The sequence below is a fragment of the Pseudopodoces humilis genome, chromosome 9 (assembly GCF_049639895.1).
Source record: "Pseudopodoces humilis isolate 2021_Gansu_Grassland_sample_001 chromosome 9, ASM4963989v1, whole genome shotgun sequence".
Lineage (NCBI taxonomy): Eukaryota > Metazoa > Chordata > Aves > Passeriformes > Paridae > Pseudopodoces > Pseudopodoces humilis.
In genome coordinates this window covers 9,843,857-9,861,004 of record NC_142208.1, presented here as the reverse complement: position 1 = coordinate 9,861,004, position 17,148 = coordinate 9,843,857, and the positions used below count along the sequence as shown (strand labels likewise).

Sequence of the window (17,148 nt, the reverse complement as noted above, 5' to 3'; positions counted from 1 at the left end):
TCTAACATTTTCCTTGAAACAATTGTTGTTTGTCTGTAATGGAAAAAAATGTAATCTAATTTCAGCACTGAAACTTGAAGGAGTTGTATCCTCTTTCCTGCTATTTCCACTCACATGCACCATTTACAGTTCTCTAGAACACCATTAATCAGCATTAGAATGGGACATCAAGGAATACCAAAACAGAGATGACTGAAGTAATTACTGCAATCCATTAACTCTGTGAGCAGACTGAGTGAATCACAGCAATATGTCCAGCTTTACAACCACTGACATAAGGCCCAGTTATTGTACTGGTAACAATACTGTGTGTTGTAGAGCTGCCAACACTGAAATCTGAATCTTAGTGCACTTCCCTTTGCTATAATGAATGCTAGCAAAAGAGCTCTGAAATTCATCTACAACTCAACAATCTAAAGCCAGAAAAAGACTGAACCTTTGAAGAGCAGCATAAGGAGGGGAGTAGACAGAAAAGCAGAAATTCACACACCAAACAGCTGTTTGGCATAAATCACTTCTGCTGCCATAATTTTCATTTTGTCATTAAGCCAAAGACCTAGTTATGTGTTAAGCTTCTTGAGTACAAAGTTTTGTGTTTCCCTAGCAAAAGGTAATTAAGATGAGCATAGATGGCCAGCCAGAAATATACAGACATACAATTTGCACACATGCAAGTGTCAGATTTACTGACATCAAACCAGTACAGAATCAAGGCTGTCCCCCTTCCCTCTGTCCTCGAGAGTTTGTCTCCAAGAGGGGAAGGGGTCTGGTGCTTCTGTCAGAATCTAGATAAAGCTGCAATCTATTGATAGTATTGAGGACTGAAACAGAAAGAAAAGAAGCCATCACATGGAATACTGAAAGAAAGAACTATTTTCTAGACATCACTTTAGAAGCTCCAAAATAGTGAAAGCACCCCATCATGCTGTTTTATTATGCCAACACGGTACAATCAGTTCTTCCCAAATTCTAGCCAATAATGTACCAGAGAAGACAGGCACCAAAATTTACTTCTCTCTTCTGCAAGCATTCACAATGGAGCACAGTACAGCATTCACCCCAGGAACTGGCATCACATCAAAGGTTTCAATTAAATACATCATTAACATTTTACTCTACAGAGGATCAGGTAAGGCAGCAAACTGTATATATTCTACCAAGTGATGAGATCCTGCCTTCATACATAACCCATAGGCATTAAAAGTCTCAGTACAAAGGACCTTATTTCACTTTAAAAGCCTCACCATCTGGCAACATGTTTGTTCAGAGTACACAAGTTCCAAGCAGCCACCACTGGAATGGTATTTAAAAGATTCAGGATCTGCTGCAGCAACTATCCTCTCTTCTCAACAATTAGATGGAATGCAACTGTATTTTTGGTTAGAAATCAGGGGGAAAGATACCATTTCTGCTTTTCAGCAAGAGAAGGTAAAAAGTGTCTAAAAATGCTTGTTCTGGCTTAAATATTATACTTTAAAATGCTGCTTACAGATACACAGGAAATTTGATTGACTTCTAGAACCTGTAACATTCAGATTAATGCTGAAGAGCCCAAACTTTCCCCTCCCTGCAGAAGACCATATTTTTAAAACAAATGCCAAGTTGTTTCTTTAAGTGTGGGATTTAAACAGTTTTAACAATATTTAACAGTTATCTCAGTACTGACCTGAAAGTACCTCTCTCCACATCCTGGCCACTCAGTCGGACATGTATCCCTTCTTTGAGAACAGAGCCAAAAGCCATGTATTCTGCTAAGGCCCAGTCAACAAGCCTGTTGTTGGTCATTTCCAAGCGGGCTTTCAAAATCCGAGAGAGTCCTATGTCAGAATAAAGATCAGAGGTGAATGGATCTATTCCAGAGAAATTCTCCATTCACATTAAATTCACCTTACATTCTCCACAAATTCTCTCTTACAGCCTTTTAAACGGTATAAAAGAATCTAGCATACCATAATTGCTTTGAACCATAAATCTACCTTATATACTGGCAAGTGTTCCCTAGTGTCAATGGTTAATCAACTTATTAACAACAGACGAATTTTCCTTTTTAATTAGAATGTCTAATACTAAATTTTATTGGCCAACTATGATTTTTATTTATCAGTGTCACAACAAAGTGCACAAATGTGTATAAGAGTTAAATTTATCCATTAATTGTGTCTGCTCAACAAGCCTGCAATTACAAACTGGGAATGCCCTATCATCATTACTTGTGTTTCATTTCCCAAAGGAACACAAACACATAGCATATTTACAGAAGATAAACTTTATTCCTTGATGGATGACTCTAGAGAGGATTAGCTTTCTCTCTTTAGAGATTTTAAAGAGAAAAAAGCTCTTTATTCCTTATCTTTAGTATGTACCCGACAAGTCAACAAAAGAAAAAAGATCCCTAAACAAAGGGTCTCCATGTTTCCCCATGGAATGAGCAAGTTATTGCTCCCAATAGTTGCTAGATTTCAACCTGCCCAGGAAATAAAACTATCTCAGAACTCTGGCACAGTGGTGGGGCTCCCCAGTGAGATTAGCACTCACTATAATAGATGCCAAAGTGAGGACTGAATCTTTTTAGAACAAAAGCCAAGACTTTTTGGGGGGAAAATGCAAGGACTTGAAGAATGAAAGGAGTTATTAACTTAAGGTTGCAAAGAGACTTTTACTTCCCTCAGATGAAAATCTATTTTAATGAGGTATGAAACAGAAGTGGTGTGATACTGAAAGAATATTATGCTGAGAACAAGCAGCAGGAACTTAAATGTCACATTCTCCTTACCCATAGAGTAGAAGAATCAAAGTAAAAACAAGTTGCAGATATTTTTCTCTTTGAAAAATGGCCCAGGAATAACTTCTGTGCAGAAATAGAGTAATGAAGCATGACATGAAACCAGTAGGAGACACAAAGGCTTCAGCTGACCTGAGTGTATTTTGAAGTCTTTGACTGGCACTGAACTAGCAACATTGCCAATGTGAGTCAGCAGCTCTTCTGAAATGCCTGTTGGAGGACAAGACATGCTCTTGGGCTCTCCATCCACGTTAAAGAAGCCTGGGAGGAAGAGATTTGGTGAGATGTTCAAGGATTGTTTAAGAGATATGTATATTACTTACAATTTATTCAACAACTCGAGTGACATTTTAATTAACAGACTAAGCCTAGCTCTTCACCTTTCACTGGGAAACAATAATTTTGATTGTCTGCATCTGACAGAAGCTGATCTTACAGGCACACAATGATCTATTTTGTTTCTGCTTTCACTCCCTGTGATGTCCAACTATGTGGGCAGAGGCAGCCAATAAAAGGCATATGGCACCTCAATCCCTCAAACAAAAATAAATAACATGAGACATACTTCTTCCTGACAGCCCAGACAGTTAACAGTACAGGAAAACCACTTCTCTGCTAAACTGGAAAATGGCTTTTTCAAAGTCACAGCTTACTTTGCACATTTTTAAACAGAAGCATTTGTTTCAAGTTGATCTGGGAGAATGCTGGGAGATCTGGGAGGCAAATCAAAGATCACATATTCCATTTTATAGGAACACTGTCTGATCAAATCTACTTAAATCCTAGATTCTGGACTCAAAATAAAAGCACGTTCAGGTAGCACTAGGATAAGTGAAAGGACATTCCTTACCAGGCCAAGGTGAATCCAGCCAGTGCTTGATATGCAGGATCTTATTATCTTTAGATCTAGTATATGCTTCTTCACATATTCTATCATACTTTGCAATTTCTTCCTGTAGAACAAAAGTTTTCTAAAATAGATAAACGTAATACCCTCATCTCTTACAGATGACACCTCTCGTTCAGCACGATAAAACAAGCTATTTAAGTCCATGAGAAAATTTAGTTAAAATAATGCAAATAAATAAATTTAATTTTATCTAGACTCAAACAGCCTTACAGAAATATGCTTATATACATTGCTCTAAATAAATCATATAGTTTACTGGACAGATGTTACAGAGGAGTGTACCAGAAGCTGAAGCTGCAAGCATTGCTCTAAAATGAGACAAAATGGAACTATCAAATATAATTTACAGTCATACTTCTAAGACCAAAATAATCCAGTTCTCATACTCCCGGCTATGAAAGACACTAAAGCTTGGAAAAGGAGTTTCTAAAAAACTAGTCTGCCTTGGAGTGTCTAGCAAAAAATCTGCTGGCCACACCTCTCAATGGCAACAGATTGAATGCCATATTCCATAGAGGCAGAATGCCTCTGCAATATCTGTGTTTCAATCCAGAATCACACTGAAGTTATTGAGATAGCTAATCTTTAAAGGACTTAACAGCAATTTTAGCTCAGTCTGTACAGCCAAACATCCATCCAGGAACCTAGAACCAGTCACCAAATCCCACAGTGCCTCTATTGGCACATGATATAATACATGATTCAGGAAAGCTACTTCTGCCTGAGCTGTGATCCTTCTTAAAGACAACAGAATGCACCTACCCAAAGTGCTTATTTCATGATCTGCAATATCACATCACTACACCATTCTCAGAAGGTCCTTGAAAGTTTCACCCAGAAGGCTCCTCAGAAGGTTTCATCTGCATTCTAAACACCCATTCTCAAAAAAATTAAGGTAAAGATCTAACCAGCTTAATACAGACACCACAATCTACACTTCATCTTTCTGGAATACTTCAAATGATCTCTGAGCTTGGTTGAATTCTTGTAAAAAAACTAAAAGGTTAAAATTGATTCAATTTCATCATTGCTGGACACAAACCTGCCAATGTTATCAATATGAAAGTATCAACAGGAGTGTTTAAATACTGTCTTGCTGCTGAATCGAGGTCCCAGAGATGCAGAACAGCTGAAAAATGCCTCTATTTTCCAATGTTCTTATTTAATCACCTTCTCCCTCAGAATTGAAGCAATTTTTTATGTGCAATATATATTAATTACTTCAGAGCACTTCTAGTCCTTTTGTTACAACAATAGTATTTACATGAAAATCCAAGCCAAATTGAACCACAAATTGTCAAAGGGTAAAGACTTATCACAGTAAGGAAGTTTTCAAGCAGGCAGCATACAGTGACAGTTGGGTCTTTCCCCTTACAACTCCTTAGATTCCCTCTAACTCTGCTGCTGTATACCTCAAACTCCTGCAGTGTCACAGTCCCATCTGCAATCAGTTTGTCAGCATATTTCTTCAGCACCGGCACCTGCTTATGGATCTGCTTGTACATCAGAGGCTGGGTGAACATGGGCTCATCCATTTCGTTGTGCCCTCTCCTACGGTAACAAACCTGCAAAGGGAAAGATTGCTTCTGCTGATAAAGAAAAATGTAAAATGGAATATTTCCATTTCATAGTTTTATAGAGATCTTAAGAGGTTTACTGCAAAAAAAAAACATTCATGGCTTTTTGTGGACCTGTTAGTTGCTTGGTATTTTAAAATCAAGAGACTAAAGGCCTTTTAAATCAAATATGTTCCTTGACTCGACCTTCTAAGTCACAAAAAAATAAGGAGTAGTATATAAGGCACAGAATGAAAAGTTAAGAAAACCAAAACTTACCAAGTCAACTACCACATCCTTATTGAAAGTGTTTCTCCACTCTGCAGCTACGTTGCACACGTACATCACTGCTTCAGGGTCATCAGCATTCACGTGGAAAATGGGAGCATTGACCACACGAGCAACATCAGTGGGATATGGAGATGAACGGGCCATACGGGGGTCTGTGGTGAAGCCAATCTAAAAATTCCAGAAACTTCTATTAAAACAATTTCAGCACCTTCCTCTATTCTGTTTTAAAGTTTGCATTTAATAGCCATTCATAAAGCAACATCAGCTTTTCATTGTGGCTAGCTAGCTTCTTTTTGCTCCCTTAAAAACCAAAGCAAGCTTAATCCAATTAAGTATTACAATTTGAATGGAATACACGTAGGTGATGAAATATTATCCACTCAAGAGCTGTTAGATACTAGGATCATTTTCAGAAATATCTCAACCATTCTAATAACCAGAGGGGGCAAGGAACCCAGTTAATGACAAACAATAAAAAGAGATAGATGGGCAAATATTCAGCAGATAAGTTGATTGGAAAAGGCTGTACTTGTTACCTGGTTGTTGACCACAACATGGATAGTGCCATTTGTAGTGTAAGATGGGAGGTCACTAAGATGAAATGTCTCATAAACCACTCCTTGTCCTGCAAAGGCAGCATCCCCATGTAATAATATGGACATAACCTAAGAGGGAGAATTGTACACACATATCCACACACATATTAGAAAGGAAAGCCACAATTTGAGTTTCTCCGCAAGATTTATTGGCTCCCTATTTCTGTAGTGCTTATTAAAAAAACACAGTAATTTTATAATAAAATATAAAATTCTCAGCATTCTGCTGCCTTTTCTCAGCTTGCAAAAGAAATAAAGCTTTGAGCCTACTTCCTGAAGTTACCCTTGAGGTTTCATGTCAAAAACCTTACGTAGTTCAACAGGTGATATATCCCTTTTGTGAAGGAGGAAAAGAGGAAGATTCTGTGATATGAAACTACTGGCAAACTATTTTTATTGGAAATACCATGAAAAACTACCATTAGAAGTTACTATATTAAACAATTTTTACCTTTTTCCCTGCTGTATCCCCTCGATAAAACTGTTCAGCTTTTGTCTTGCCTTGCACAACAGGATCAACTGCTTCCAAGTGAGAAGGGTTAGCCATCAGGGACAGAGTGATTTTCTTGTTTGTTTTTCGGTTGATCCTCTCATGATACATTCCCAGGTGGTATTTTACATCCCCAGATCCCTAACAAGAAAGATGTAATCACAAATCAGACCTGCTGCATCTGATTCACTAGGCCTAAAATTTGTGCTTCAGCCTGAAAAACACATCTGGTTACCTGAACATCAGTGTGCATTATGGGTTTGACACCATAATTTCAAACTGGGACAGTGCCTATTCTATTATCTTTCTGTTGTCATCAAACATTAAATAAATACTTACAGCATATTAATACTCTGTTCATATAAAACAAAAATAGATGCTTAGAGGTTATGAACTCTGTCAAATGGAATTTATTTATCTACAGTCACTCCTGAGAGACCTTCTGCATGTTAGAAGTATAACAATTTTTAAATTTGTTAAGAAATTTCACCAAATCATGTTCCTCAAACTAGAAAAGAAGGCATTGTAGCTGATAATGCTGTTTTCATAACAGCCATGACCAAAACAACTGAAAACTATCTTGAATGTTGACCTCTCTATAGAGAGGTCTAATGAAAAAGCATCTTACCTCATCAGCTGCTTCAAGTTTGGGATCAAACTGACAGAAGATCTGCTCCAGCTCTTTTCGGATTACATTAGCCAATACATTCAGCCGACCTCTAAGAAAATTCCAAATACAGTTATGTCTCACAAATGGTACTAAGAGAGTCAACAGTATAAAACTCACAAAATCAGCAAACCACCCTGTCAGAAATTTGCGAATGTTCTCTTCAAACTTTTGAGCTTGAAATCCTTGATTCAACCCTTCTTCCAATAACAAAGTTCCTCCAGTGTGTTCCCTCAGACATTTTAGAACGCCTTGTTATCCAAGTGAATTTTGTAGCTATCTAGCAGTCTTTAAATAATCACATTATAAATTAGTTAAGGCAGACTGCAAATTAAGTTCAAAATTACCCCACAAAGCTTTCTCAGTTCTCTGCAATAGCAGATGGCTAAAGACCATGGCTGCTTTCACGTTTGCTTGCAGCTTCAACATATACTTAGGAGAGTTTCTCTACCCTTCGCTTTTGAAACCTGTAGCCTCTTACTGACAGTTCTGTGTTCCAATTACTTCTTATGACTGACTCTTTCTACCTCAGCTTCACTAATATCAACTTTTAAAACAAAATTCTAGAACCCAAAACTTGTCCCAACGCTGTACGCCTATTTGTTGGGGTGTTTCCATTGGCATTACCTGTGAGGCATTCCCATTATAACATATTCAATTCCCATTTCACTGGATTTATCAATGATAGTCTTAAGTGCTGGAATCATTACTTCACATCCTTCCAAACCAAATCTCTTTTCAGAAGACCACTTGCGAGCAAGGAAGTCTTCAAACCTTTGCCAAAAAGAAACAAAAAACCAAGTGAAATTATTTGTATTAAGGTAATGTAGGAAATACTTATTGTTTACCATCTTACAGCAAATGAAGTTACATTAACTGTTTTAAAACATCAGTGAATACAAGTCATATGCCTCTGGAATTCAGTCACATGGAGAAGGAAACACAGGAGAGAATTCAGTCTTCTTTCTCCCCCATCTGAAAACCATTTACTAGGACTTAGAAACAATTAAGAGTCTCCATCTCAAAGACAAAATTCTTTTGACTTCCCAAGTCAAACTCTGTTCTCATGGATACAAATCTGAGCACTGGGAAGGCAGAGTGACAGCAAAGAAGTCTCTTCTGTGAATGAAAGAAAATATAACAGAGAACCTGTATTTTCTAATATTTGTAAAAAAAAAACAGAGCAGAAAGCACACATAATCCATATAGCAAGGCTCCTAAGACTGTGTGATGTAACACTTCAGAATGAGCCAAGAAGCAGGACACTGGTATTTCTGCCTCAGCTTCAGCAGCAGAATGATGTCACTCCCTGACAGCTCTAAGCTCTTTCATTCTTTAATGCATTTGGGCCAGAGGCAATGCGAGTGATTAAAAAGTACCTTTCAACAAACACTGAAAGGATTATACATTGTAAAGCCTGGAGATAGGAAAGACAAAGAAAATACATCTTCATGAAAGTAGCTGTATTGGTTACATCATCTGTGCAGTGCCTCGCCTCATAACACTGCCATAATCCATTAATACTTAGCTTATTCCTCACTTAGAATCCTGACGTTTACCTCTTTAGACTGAAATCCTAAAGGATATGAACTGTTGCCAAAAGTGTCTCCTAGCTCACGCATCAATACTGTGCAATCCAGCCATCTAAACATGCCAGACCCGCAACTGAGCTAGTCTGTCAGAATTCCTCAGGGAAGACTGTGGGGCTATGCCAGTTTATATGTAAAGGGAAAGCACTGTGCCATGTGAACAGCAGGCCCCACAGGGTGAAGGAAAGCGGTGCACACGCTGATTTCTTCCTCTTTGGAGCAGCAAGTTAAGCCACTAGTGGACAAGGAGCAAGTTCATTACTTGAGGCAATCTGCCACTAAGTGTGCAGAGCTACAGTATTTCAGTCGCACCTTGCCAGTCCCCCACACGCCACTGGGAGTCTCAGAGACCCAGCCTCTGACACTGCATGCATTTCCAGTGAGGAAAACATCTGGTGAAAGCTGGTTGCTCTCTGGAAATCTGGAAATGCTTGACCCTGCCCAGATCAGGCTCCACATCAGGGTCTAACATATTTACTAATGCATTACAAAGTAGCTCAGAAATATACAAGTATTTTACATAAGGAGGACTTTAAAATGACCGTTTGTTCAACAACCTATCAGAAAACCATAAGGGATGAGAAATCCAACTTTAAAATTCAGTTTCAAGTACCTGAACTCTGTAGTTCTTGGAATGAACATATTTTAAAATCTTGAGCAAAATAATGAAAACCTGCTTTACAAAACCACAAAGCTAAAGAGGACAACCAGTTTTCCACAAAACTAGACTTTTTTCCTAGGCCATTTTCAAACAATAAAATAAAAAGCACACTAAAGATAGCTGGATAGAAATTTTTTACAAAAATTTTTTACCCATTCAGCAGACAATTAATTTGGCAGAAGATAAACATTAGGCTCCTTCATACCACTAGAAACCTTGATCTTTCCACAGCTTAGGCAGGAATAAAAGCACAAATTCTTGTCTTAGTATAAATGAAGATGGTTCATACTGAGGGCCTTTTAAACAAACTTACTTAATGGTCAAGTGAATATTCACTTGACCATTAAGTGTCATTTTTGTTTCTGTTTAAATGAAACATTTAATGAGACATTATAACACTGGCAAACAAAACACCTGGCAAAAACATCTTTTGACACCTCCTTTGAGCACTTCATTTTTAGGTCTTTGAACATAGAATCTTAACCAAAAAGTGTGCCTTTAGAAATCTCTGTCTCTTGTGTTTCACAACGGACATACACACTGTTTCATATAAAAATAAGGACTGAAATAAATCTTGTGTCTGAGAAGCCTTGTTCCAGGGGTGAGAGGATAATTCAGTCTCTGGGATCACAGTATTTCCAAACAGATAGCCACAATGGGAGTAGTCAAAAAGCTATTTCCAAATGTGCTTTCTTTTATTGTAGATACTAAAACTGCAGCTGCCAGGTCATGCAACACCACAACACATCTTGGCACATCTCAAAATGAAAAGGACAGAAACAGGACGTGAAATCACACACCAACATTGCTCTGACACTTATTTTCTGAAACAGGCTACAAATCTTTAATACAAATGTATATTACTAGCGAGTTGAAACAATTTTTCCCTAGTTTAACTCCTTAAGCCAATGAAAACATTAAAAGGCCTTTAGTGGCATGCCTGGCAAGATAACAGAATACTAAGTCACAACACAGACCCTGACAGATTCCTCACAGCACACACTTTCCTTTGATACAGCTGCCAGGTTAACTACACCCACCTGTACCCCAGATTTCAGTGAGACTGTTCCCCCCACATCAGCAGCTTCCAAATCCCACAGCTCCCAGGCAGTACACACAGAACAGTATCCCAGCCCAGCGTACCTCATAGAGCGCACCAGCCTTGCCAGCAAAGTCCTTTTATCTTCGTTTGAGAACTTCATGATTCCCGGCGTCTCAAACTTCTGACGGATCCACTGGCACTGCTCCACATCGTTGATGAACATAAACTCCAGGCCAATGTGTTGGCAGTAGGTATGCTAGCAAGTGAAAACACCAACAGAGAAGCTTTAGGAGATAGTGGGCCACAAAGAAACTAATATATGTTTTAAATTATATTCTCTCCTGAATATAATTTACTCTCCTGAAAATAAGTTACTCTCCTGAAAATAAGTTACTCTCCTGAAAGCTACCTTGTCTTCTTCCACAATATCTCCCCCAAAGTAATTCTAAAAATGAATAAATTGTTTTACTGAATCTAGTTTTGTATCACAAGGCTTTCTCTACAAGGTAACATTTCAAAATTTTTTAACTGGAAGATTCTCATCTAGTGCTACACTCGAAGTAGGCCAACAAACCTGCCTTATACTGACTGGAACATTTCACCTAACTCAGTGCTGTTCTTACAGGCATAGTGCACTCTTCAGATGCACCAGCAAAAATTTCAAGTAATTTATCAAAATTTGTGTCTTTTACCACATCCTTTTTAAATGTCACCTTAAACCAAGAAATAAAGGCAGTGAGAAGACAGCTATGAAGTCTAATGTAAATTATCTGATAACTGTCAAACCTGGAAATGTGAAAAAAATCCAAGTAGCTGAGAGCAGAGAAAGGACACGGAGAAATGCAAAGACAGTGGAAATTTTATCTCCTTGTTCATTTTTTAAATTTTCTTTTTCTAACCTTAAAAAGATTATTTCATTAGGAAAAAATATGTCCAAAGTACAAGTCAATAGAAGTAAGACCTAGTGTGAGTTTGAGACAAAACTCTCAACACAGTGTCTGCTCTCTACTGCCTGTAAGGAGTTGAATGGTGCCCTCTATTAAAAAAAAAAAAAAAAAAGGAAGAAAATCCAAAGCTCTAGATAGAAAAGCAGAGGCTTATCTCTCCTTAACAAAAACCAGTTCCTTAAGGCTCTTAGATTTTGCAATTGATTTTTTCCTTTTATTTACACATTACAATTTTAAGGATTATTGCTACACAGATAAGCTAGAAGTGCAAAAACAAACAAACAAAAAAAAAACCCAACCAAATATAGAGCTCAAATTCACAACAAAGATAATGTGGTTTAACAATTTACCATGCCTCAGCTAATCTAACATAAAAGTCAAACAACTGGGAATACCTAACAATGACTCACTCAGCAGTCTACAAATTCATTAACATTCCTACTTGCTGCTTTGCTATTTGGAGTTTCCCTCTAATGATATTTAGTCCTTCAAATTAGTTTTTCTTTGAATTATTTTAGCTTTGATGACTTCTGATGGCATAAACCATGTCACCTGTCAGATAATTACACTCTAGAAAAAAGACTGGGGATGAAAAACAAGGACCATCACTGTCTACAAGCTACAGCTAGACTTCCATGAATTTGGTACCCAGCCTTCATATTCTTCCTCAAGGTCTCACTAGAGCTGGGGATCTGAAAGCAACCCGTGAGTGTCCTGAGCATCATGTGCACAGGTGTTTTATCTGTGGTACAACACTTAAAAGACAATTTCTAAAGGCTCTACTCCTTTTAAATAGTATCAGTTCTTTCCAGAATGAGGGCTGGCATTAATATTCTGCCATATTCACCTCTTTTATACTCATCCTTAATCCACCTATTTCCAATATCCAGCTAATTGCACCAGTGGTGCTGCTACCTCTAGAAAGAGTACGTTATTTTTAATGTTGTTGGAATCCTTTACATTCTCTATTTATAACTGGCAAACAATCAGGGGGTTTTGTGACTGACACTTAGAAAAAGTTCACTTAAGTATGAATGAAAACACAATCACAAATGAAAACATGTGCCACTGACCTCCAGGCGTTTGATGATCTCTCGCAAAGAAAGACTGTTCTCATTTCCTCCTATGAAGGTGGTTGTCGGCAGCTGAAAGACTTTGTCCAAATCTGATTCATGCAAACCATAAAACCCTACAACAGGTACATTTTTGATTTGCAAAGTAGAACAGGAGACAAAAAGGAAGCCAGCATTGTTTTTCAAGCCATGGCAATTATTTTTAATAAAGCAGTATTAGATTTAAAGCAGATTAAAAATTGAAAGTGAGTATTTTGAAGGTATGCATTAGTAAAATGGACTTTAGTCAGGATTTTAAAGAGTCTTTGAATTAGTCATTATTTGATTCTTTCTTAAATGCTCAAATGAAACAACTGAAATTGGAATCATCCAAGCCTTTTTTATATTTTACCATATTCAGACATATGTCATCAATTTTCCACACTACTTCTCACAGCTCACTGTTTAATAAAATAACCAACTCTATCATGAGCAATAAATGCAAAAATAATCCCTTCTTGCCAACAGAAGCAGTTGGTTGGAAGCATTTTACACTAATAGACAGACCAAGAGAATGCACAACAGGTTCAATAAAATGCTGTACAAGCACTATGGAGACCTTTCAAGGTATTTCTATTCACTCTCTCTTTTTAGGAAAATTAGTTTGAAATAGCTATGTAATGACCTGTACAGCTCTAGCTCCCAGGCAATGGCCCCTTGTAAAATATACAGATTTCCACACCCCCACCATCTAAAACTTGTTTAGCCACGTTGACCCACTTTTATTTGAACATATCTAAACTAGTTCTGGCTGAGAATATTATTTAAGAAAATATTTAACCTAACTATTATGCAGTTTCAAAAGGCAAAATACACAACAGACAAAACTGAAAGACTGGTACCAATGCAAATTAAAGGCCTTGTCTGATACAAGTTTAACCAAGACTTGTTAAATGAAGGAAGGAAAAACAGTTCTTATAATTGTAAGAAGCAAAGGTACAACACTTATAATACACATTACCCACAGTTATGTAGTTTTAATGTATATATAAGGTTCTATATGTTCCTACATATGTAAAAATATTTGAAAAATTAAAAATCACTTCTCCATTTTTAATTTTCAACTCTTTATCTTGTTTCCAGATAAGCTGTAGACATCTACTTTAACAATGATATGATAGCATGCACATAAAACTCTCAAATCAATAAGTTGCTTAAATGTTAAGTGACTTTTCTGAAGATAAAAGCAAAGCTGAAAATTAAGGATGAAATAATAACAGCACTTAGGAGTTGAAGATAGGCCATAGGACTGCATTGCTACCACTTTTACTATACAGCACTATCAGTAAATAACACAATTTTTGCTTTAAAAATAATACATTTTAAAATGTTAATTTTGGGTTTAATAAAAATGTTAAAAATATATTAAAATTTCAAACCTGGACTGGCCAAAAAAAGCATAGGTACCACTACATCTCCTTTTTGATATTGTAAAAGTTTTTTTCCCAGCAGGAAGGGAAAGTGACACAGGGGATGACAGAGCCTTTAGTGTCATTTGAAACAAAGCAGTGCATTTATTTCTTCACTTTTGCTGACTTTCCCTCAGACTTCAAGGCTCTTGATGTCCTCTCATGCATAAACCAGAACACGTACAGGAGTGATTTGGGCACACACAGAACATCTGTGCTTTGTACCACAGCACCACATATTTACTGAGGCATCACCTTGTGTTTAAAGAGATATGACCTTATTGAAATCCTGAAAGTAGCTCTATACTGTGACTCATGCAGTGGGTACATCTGTAACTACCTGCATTTTTAGAAGCAACTCTCAGAAAACTGCCTACCACAAGGTTTCTCAAAAAGAAACCAGAAGATGGGACAAAGAAAATGCACAGAAAAATGAAGTATTAAAATACTTTCTGTCCCGCCAAGGACCTTTCAGAATTTTCTTGCCTGGAACATTCAAGCACAGGCATTTGAGATCTTCCTCTATTTTAGCTGTACCAAGACTGGCTTAGAAATTTAGTTTCCCCTCACAAACTGAAATCTCTTCAATTACACTCTCAAACACACCCCCCATCTCATTGAGAGGTCAGGCATATTTTTCCTATGGGCATGAGGGCTTCAGTGGATGCCTTCTGACCAGTCACAGCACCCTGTACTAAATTATTTGTAGAGTTTAAAGAAACGTGTACTGACATGCTAGTAGTCACCCATGCTCCAAATTAGTTATATTTGCTCAGTAAATGTCTCATGTGTTTTCTGCTAGGTAATTTTCTTTAATTAAAGCTGACAAACTTCAGAGAGAAGACCCAATTTGTGTAAGCGCCTCTCTATTTAGTCTTAGGCATCCACTTCCTTAATATGATCAGAACTGCTTCTTTCCCAACATCATAAATAGAAATCAGAGCACCAAAGAGGCAGTATATGCTTACAGTAAAATTAAACAGAAAGTGCTTTATTTACTTCCTGCACTATGTTTTATGTCTGATCGAAAAAGCTTCCCTACACATCAAAGAAAAATTGATTCAGTGTCTTCATCAAGTAGAAAACCACGTTTTAAACAAACCAGGTAGATTGAAGAGCAGAGAAAAATCAATCAGGTGCTTTTTTATTCAAGTAGAGTGAGGCAAAGAAATTGATCAGTGCCAATTTCTCGGCACAAGCCCTCCTAACAACGAAAACAACCTTTGCAAAAGCAGACCCTAGTGCACTACACTCTTTCAGTAGTAAACTGAAGTTTATAATAGAAGACATAATCTGCATTGGATTATATCCACAGGTAAAGAATTCTATGCTTCCCACATTTTCTTTTGATAACTTCAAAGAGACTTCTTCAAGGTACACATAAGGAATAAATATCAGACATTAGATTCCAAATTTGCTACGAAATTTACCCTAAGTTCCTCTGCCCAGTGCTTGCTATATTGCTTGGTTTCCCTACTGATGAGCCTTCAGATGTCCCCAGTTCAAACAAGTATGAACAGTAATGCTGTAAGAGTAATTTAGATTATCAGAATGTATTGATTAATATTAATTTCTGGTGTAGTTAAAAAATAAAATATTTAGGAGGTTTATAGAGCATTTATAACAGTCATTCATCAGATGATGAAATCACAGGAACCTCACCTGTGATCTCAGAGGAGAAATTCCATCATCCTGAAATTTTAGCCTCCTTACAGATGCTGAAAGGCTCTATGTCATGATATCAGCAAGCAGAAAAGGTAGAAGCATCCCTGAAATGTGGCATCCCTGCCCACAGAGCGGAGTTGGAATTAGGTGATCTTTAAGGTCTCTTCCAACTCAAGCCTTTCTATGTATCTGTGCAATGTCTTATTAAATCATCTCAGTCCAGTGATACACAAACAAGCATTGCAAATGAGAAGGCACACAGCTTACACACCAAGTTTATCGATTGTGGTAATAAGGTCAGACGGAATAAATGAATCCAAATCTGCATCCAGAATTCCAAGGGGATCTAGCTGAGCCACATGATGGCCACGGATCTGTAAAAGGAGGAAAGTAAGAGCAAAATGATATCACACTAAAAGTCAGACAAGGGGAAAAAATTAAATGTATCTCTCCATAGTTTGTATATCAGCCATTAAGCTGAAGAAGCAAACACCACTAATGTGATGACAGGGTTACATATTCCCCAAGTTTTCCAGAAAAACAAAAAATAACCATTATATTACTGATTACATGTATACCTCTATCAAAAATTACACATTACAACATAATCTTTGTTATGTCTGACACACAATTTTACTGGGATTAGACTGGCGTTTTAGTGAAGAAGTCTACTAGAGAGTACACTCTCAGTCTCCAGGTAATATTAAGAAACTAAGATGAACCTATAGATCTTACCATTTGCCAATTCAGTCATTTTGTATTTTTGCCTGAATCCTCCTTTCTGCACCTGCAGTATATTAAAATACAGAATTGTTGACTTAAAACAGATTGGTGCTGAAGTAGTTTATATTGGCAGTGAAGGGATAACTCTTCCTGAGCTCTGCACCACATTAGATAGCATCTGACAGCATTTATTTTCATCCATGAAATTTCAGAAATTTGATCTGATAGAATCGATATTCAAGACACTGAAGAACACAAATTGAGTGAGGAATTTAGACAGCTTTCAATGATCACTGTGACTGGTGTTAATGCATGCCACAAGTTGCTATAAACTAGTGAATAATCATATAACATTGCTACAGAAGAAATGAATAATTGATCCCAGAGAGTCACAAATATAAAACAATTTTTAATATGCCTTTTATGTGTGACTTTCTTATACCAAATTAATTAATTTAAAGTTCTGTATAGAGGAACATACTAACAATATCTCCGTATAATTTTTCTTTTTAACAACAAATTTGCATCCCTTGGGTAGAATTTCATTCACATTACTGATATCCTAGCTGTCCCTGAAAAAAACCCAAAATTATAAAGAGCAATATTAACAATGAAGGGCATCACACAGTAATAGAATATGATTACAGTGTGGTTCATCAAGAAGGGACCTGTAAAAACACTGTTGTTTTTATATATTTGCAAGATAGT

General features: G+C 37.1%; 1 protein-coding gene across 5 annotated transcripts in view; it reads right to left on the bottom strand.

Annotated features, from left to right (window-relative positions):
* OGDHL (oxoglutarate dehydrogenase L) overlaps nt 1-17,148 on the bottom strand; it is a 46,714-nt gene that overhangs the window by 15,966 nt on the left and 13,600 nt on the right. For 3 of the 5 annotated variants that reach the window (XM_088059824.1, XM_088059825.1, XM_088059826.1), the window contains exons 4-15: nt 15,989-16,091; nt 12,605-12,720; nt 10,686-10,840; nt 7,920-8,066; nt 7,254-7,344; nt 6,587-6,766; nt 6,076-6,204; nt 5,528-5,707; nt 5,105-5,257; nt 3,633-3,735; nt 2,915-3,043; nt 1,667-1,817 (exon numbers count right to left, since the gene is read on the bottom strand). In XM_088059824.1, the coding sequence (XP_087915950.1) occupies nt 1,667-1,817; nt 2,915-3,043; nt 3,633-3,735; nt 5,105-5,257; nt 5,528-5,707; nt 6,076-6,204; nt 6,587-6,766; nt 7,254-7,344; nt 7,920-8,066; nt 10,686-10,840; nt 12,605-12,720; nt 15,989-16,091 (1,637 nt within the window). Of the gene's footprint in view, nt 1-1,666; nt 1,818-2,914; nt 3,044-3,632; nt 3,736-5,104; nt 5,258-5,527; nt 5,708-6,075; nt 6,205-6,586; nt 6,767-7,253; nt 7,345-7,919; nt 8,067-10,685; nt 10,841-12,604; nt 12,721-15,714; nt 15,964-15,988; nt 16,092-16,452; nt 16,503-17,148 lie in introns of those variants that run through there. The other 2 variants (XM_088059827.1, XM_088059828.1) reach the window with 2 other exon arrangements.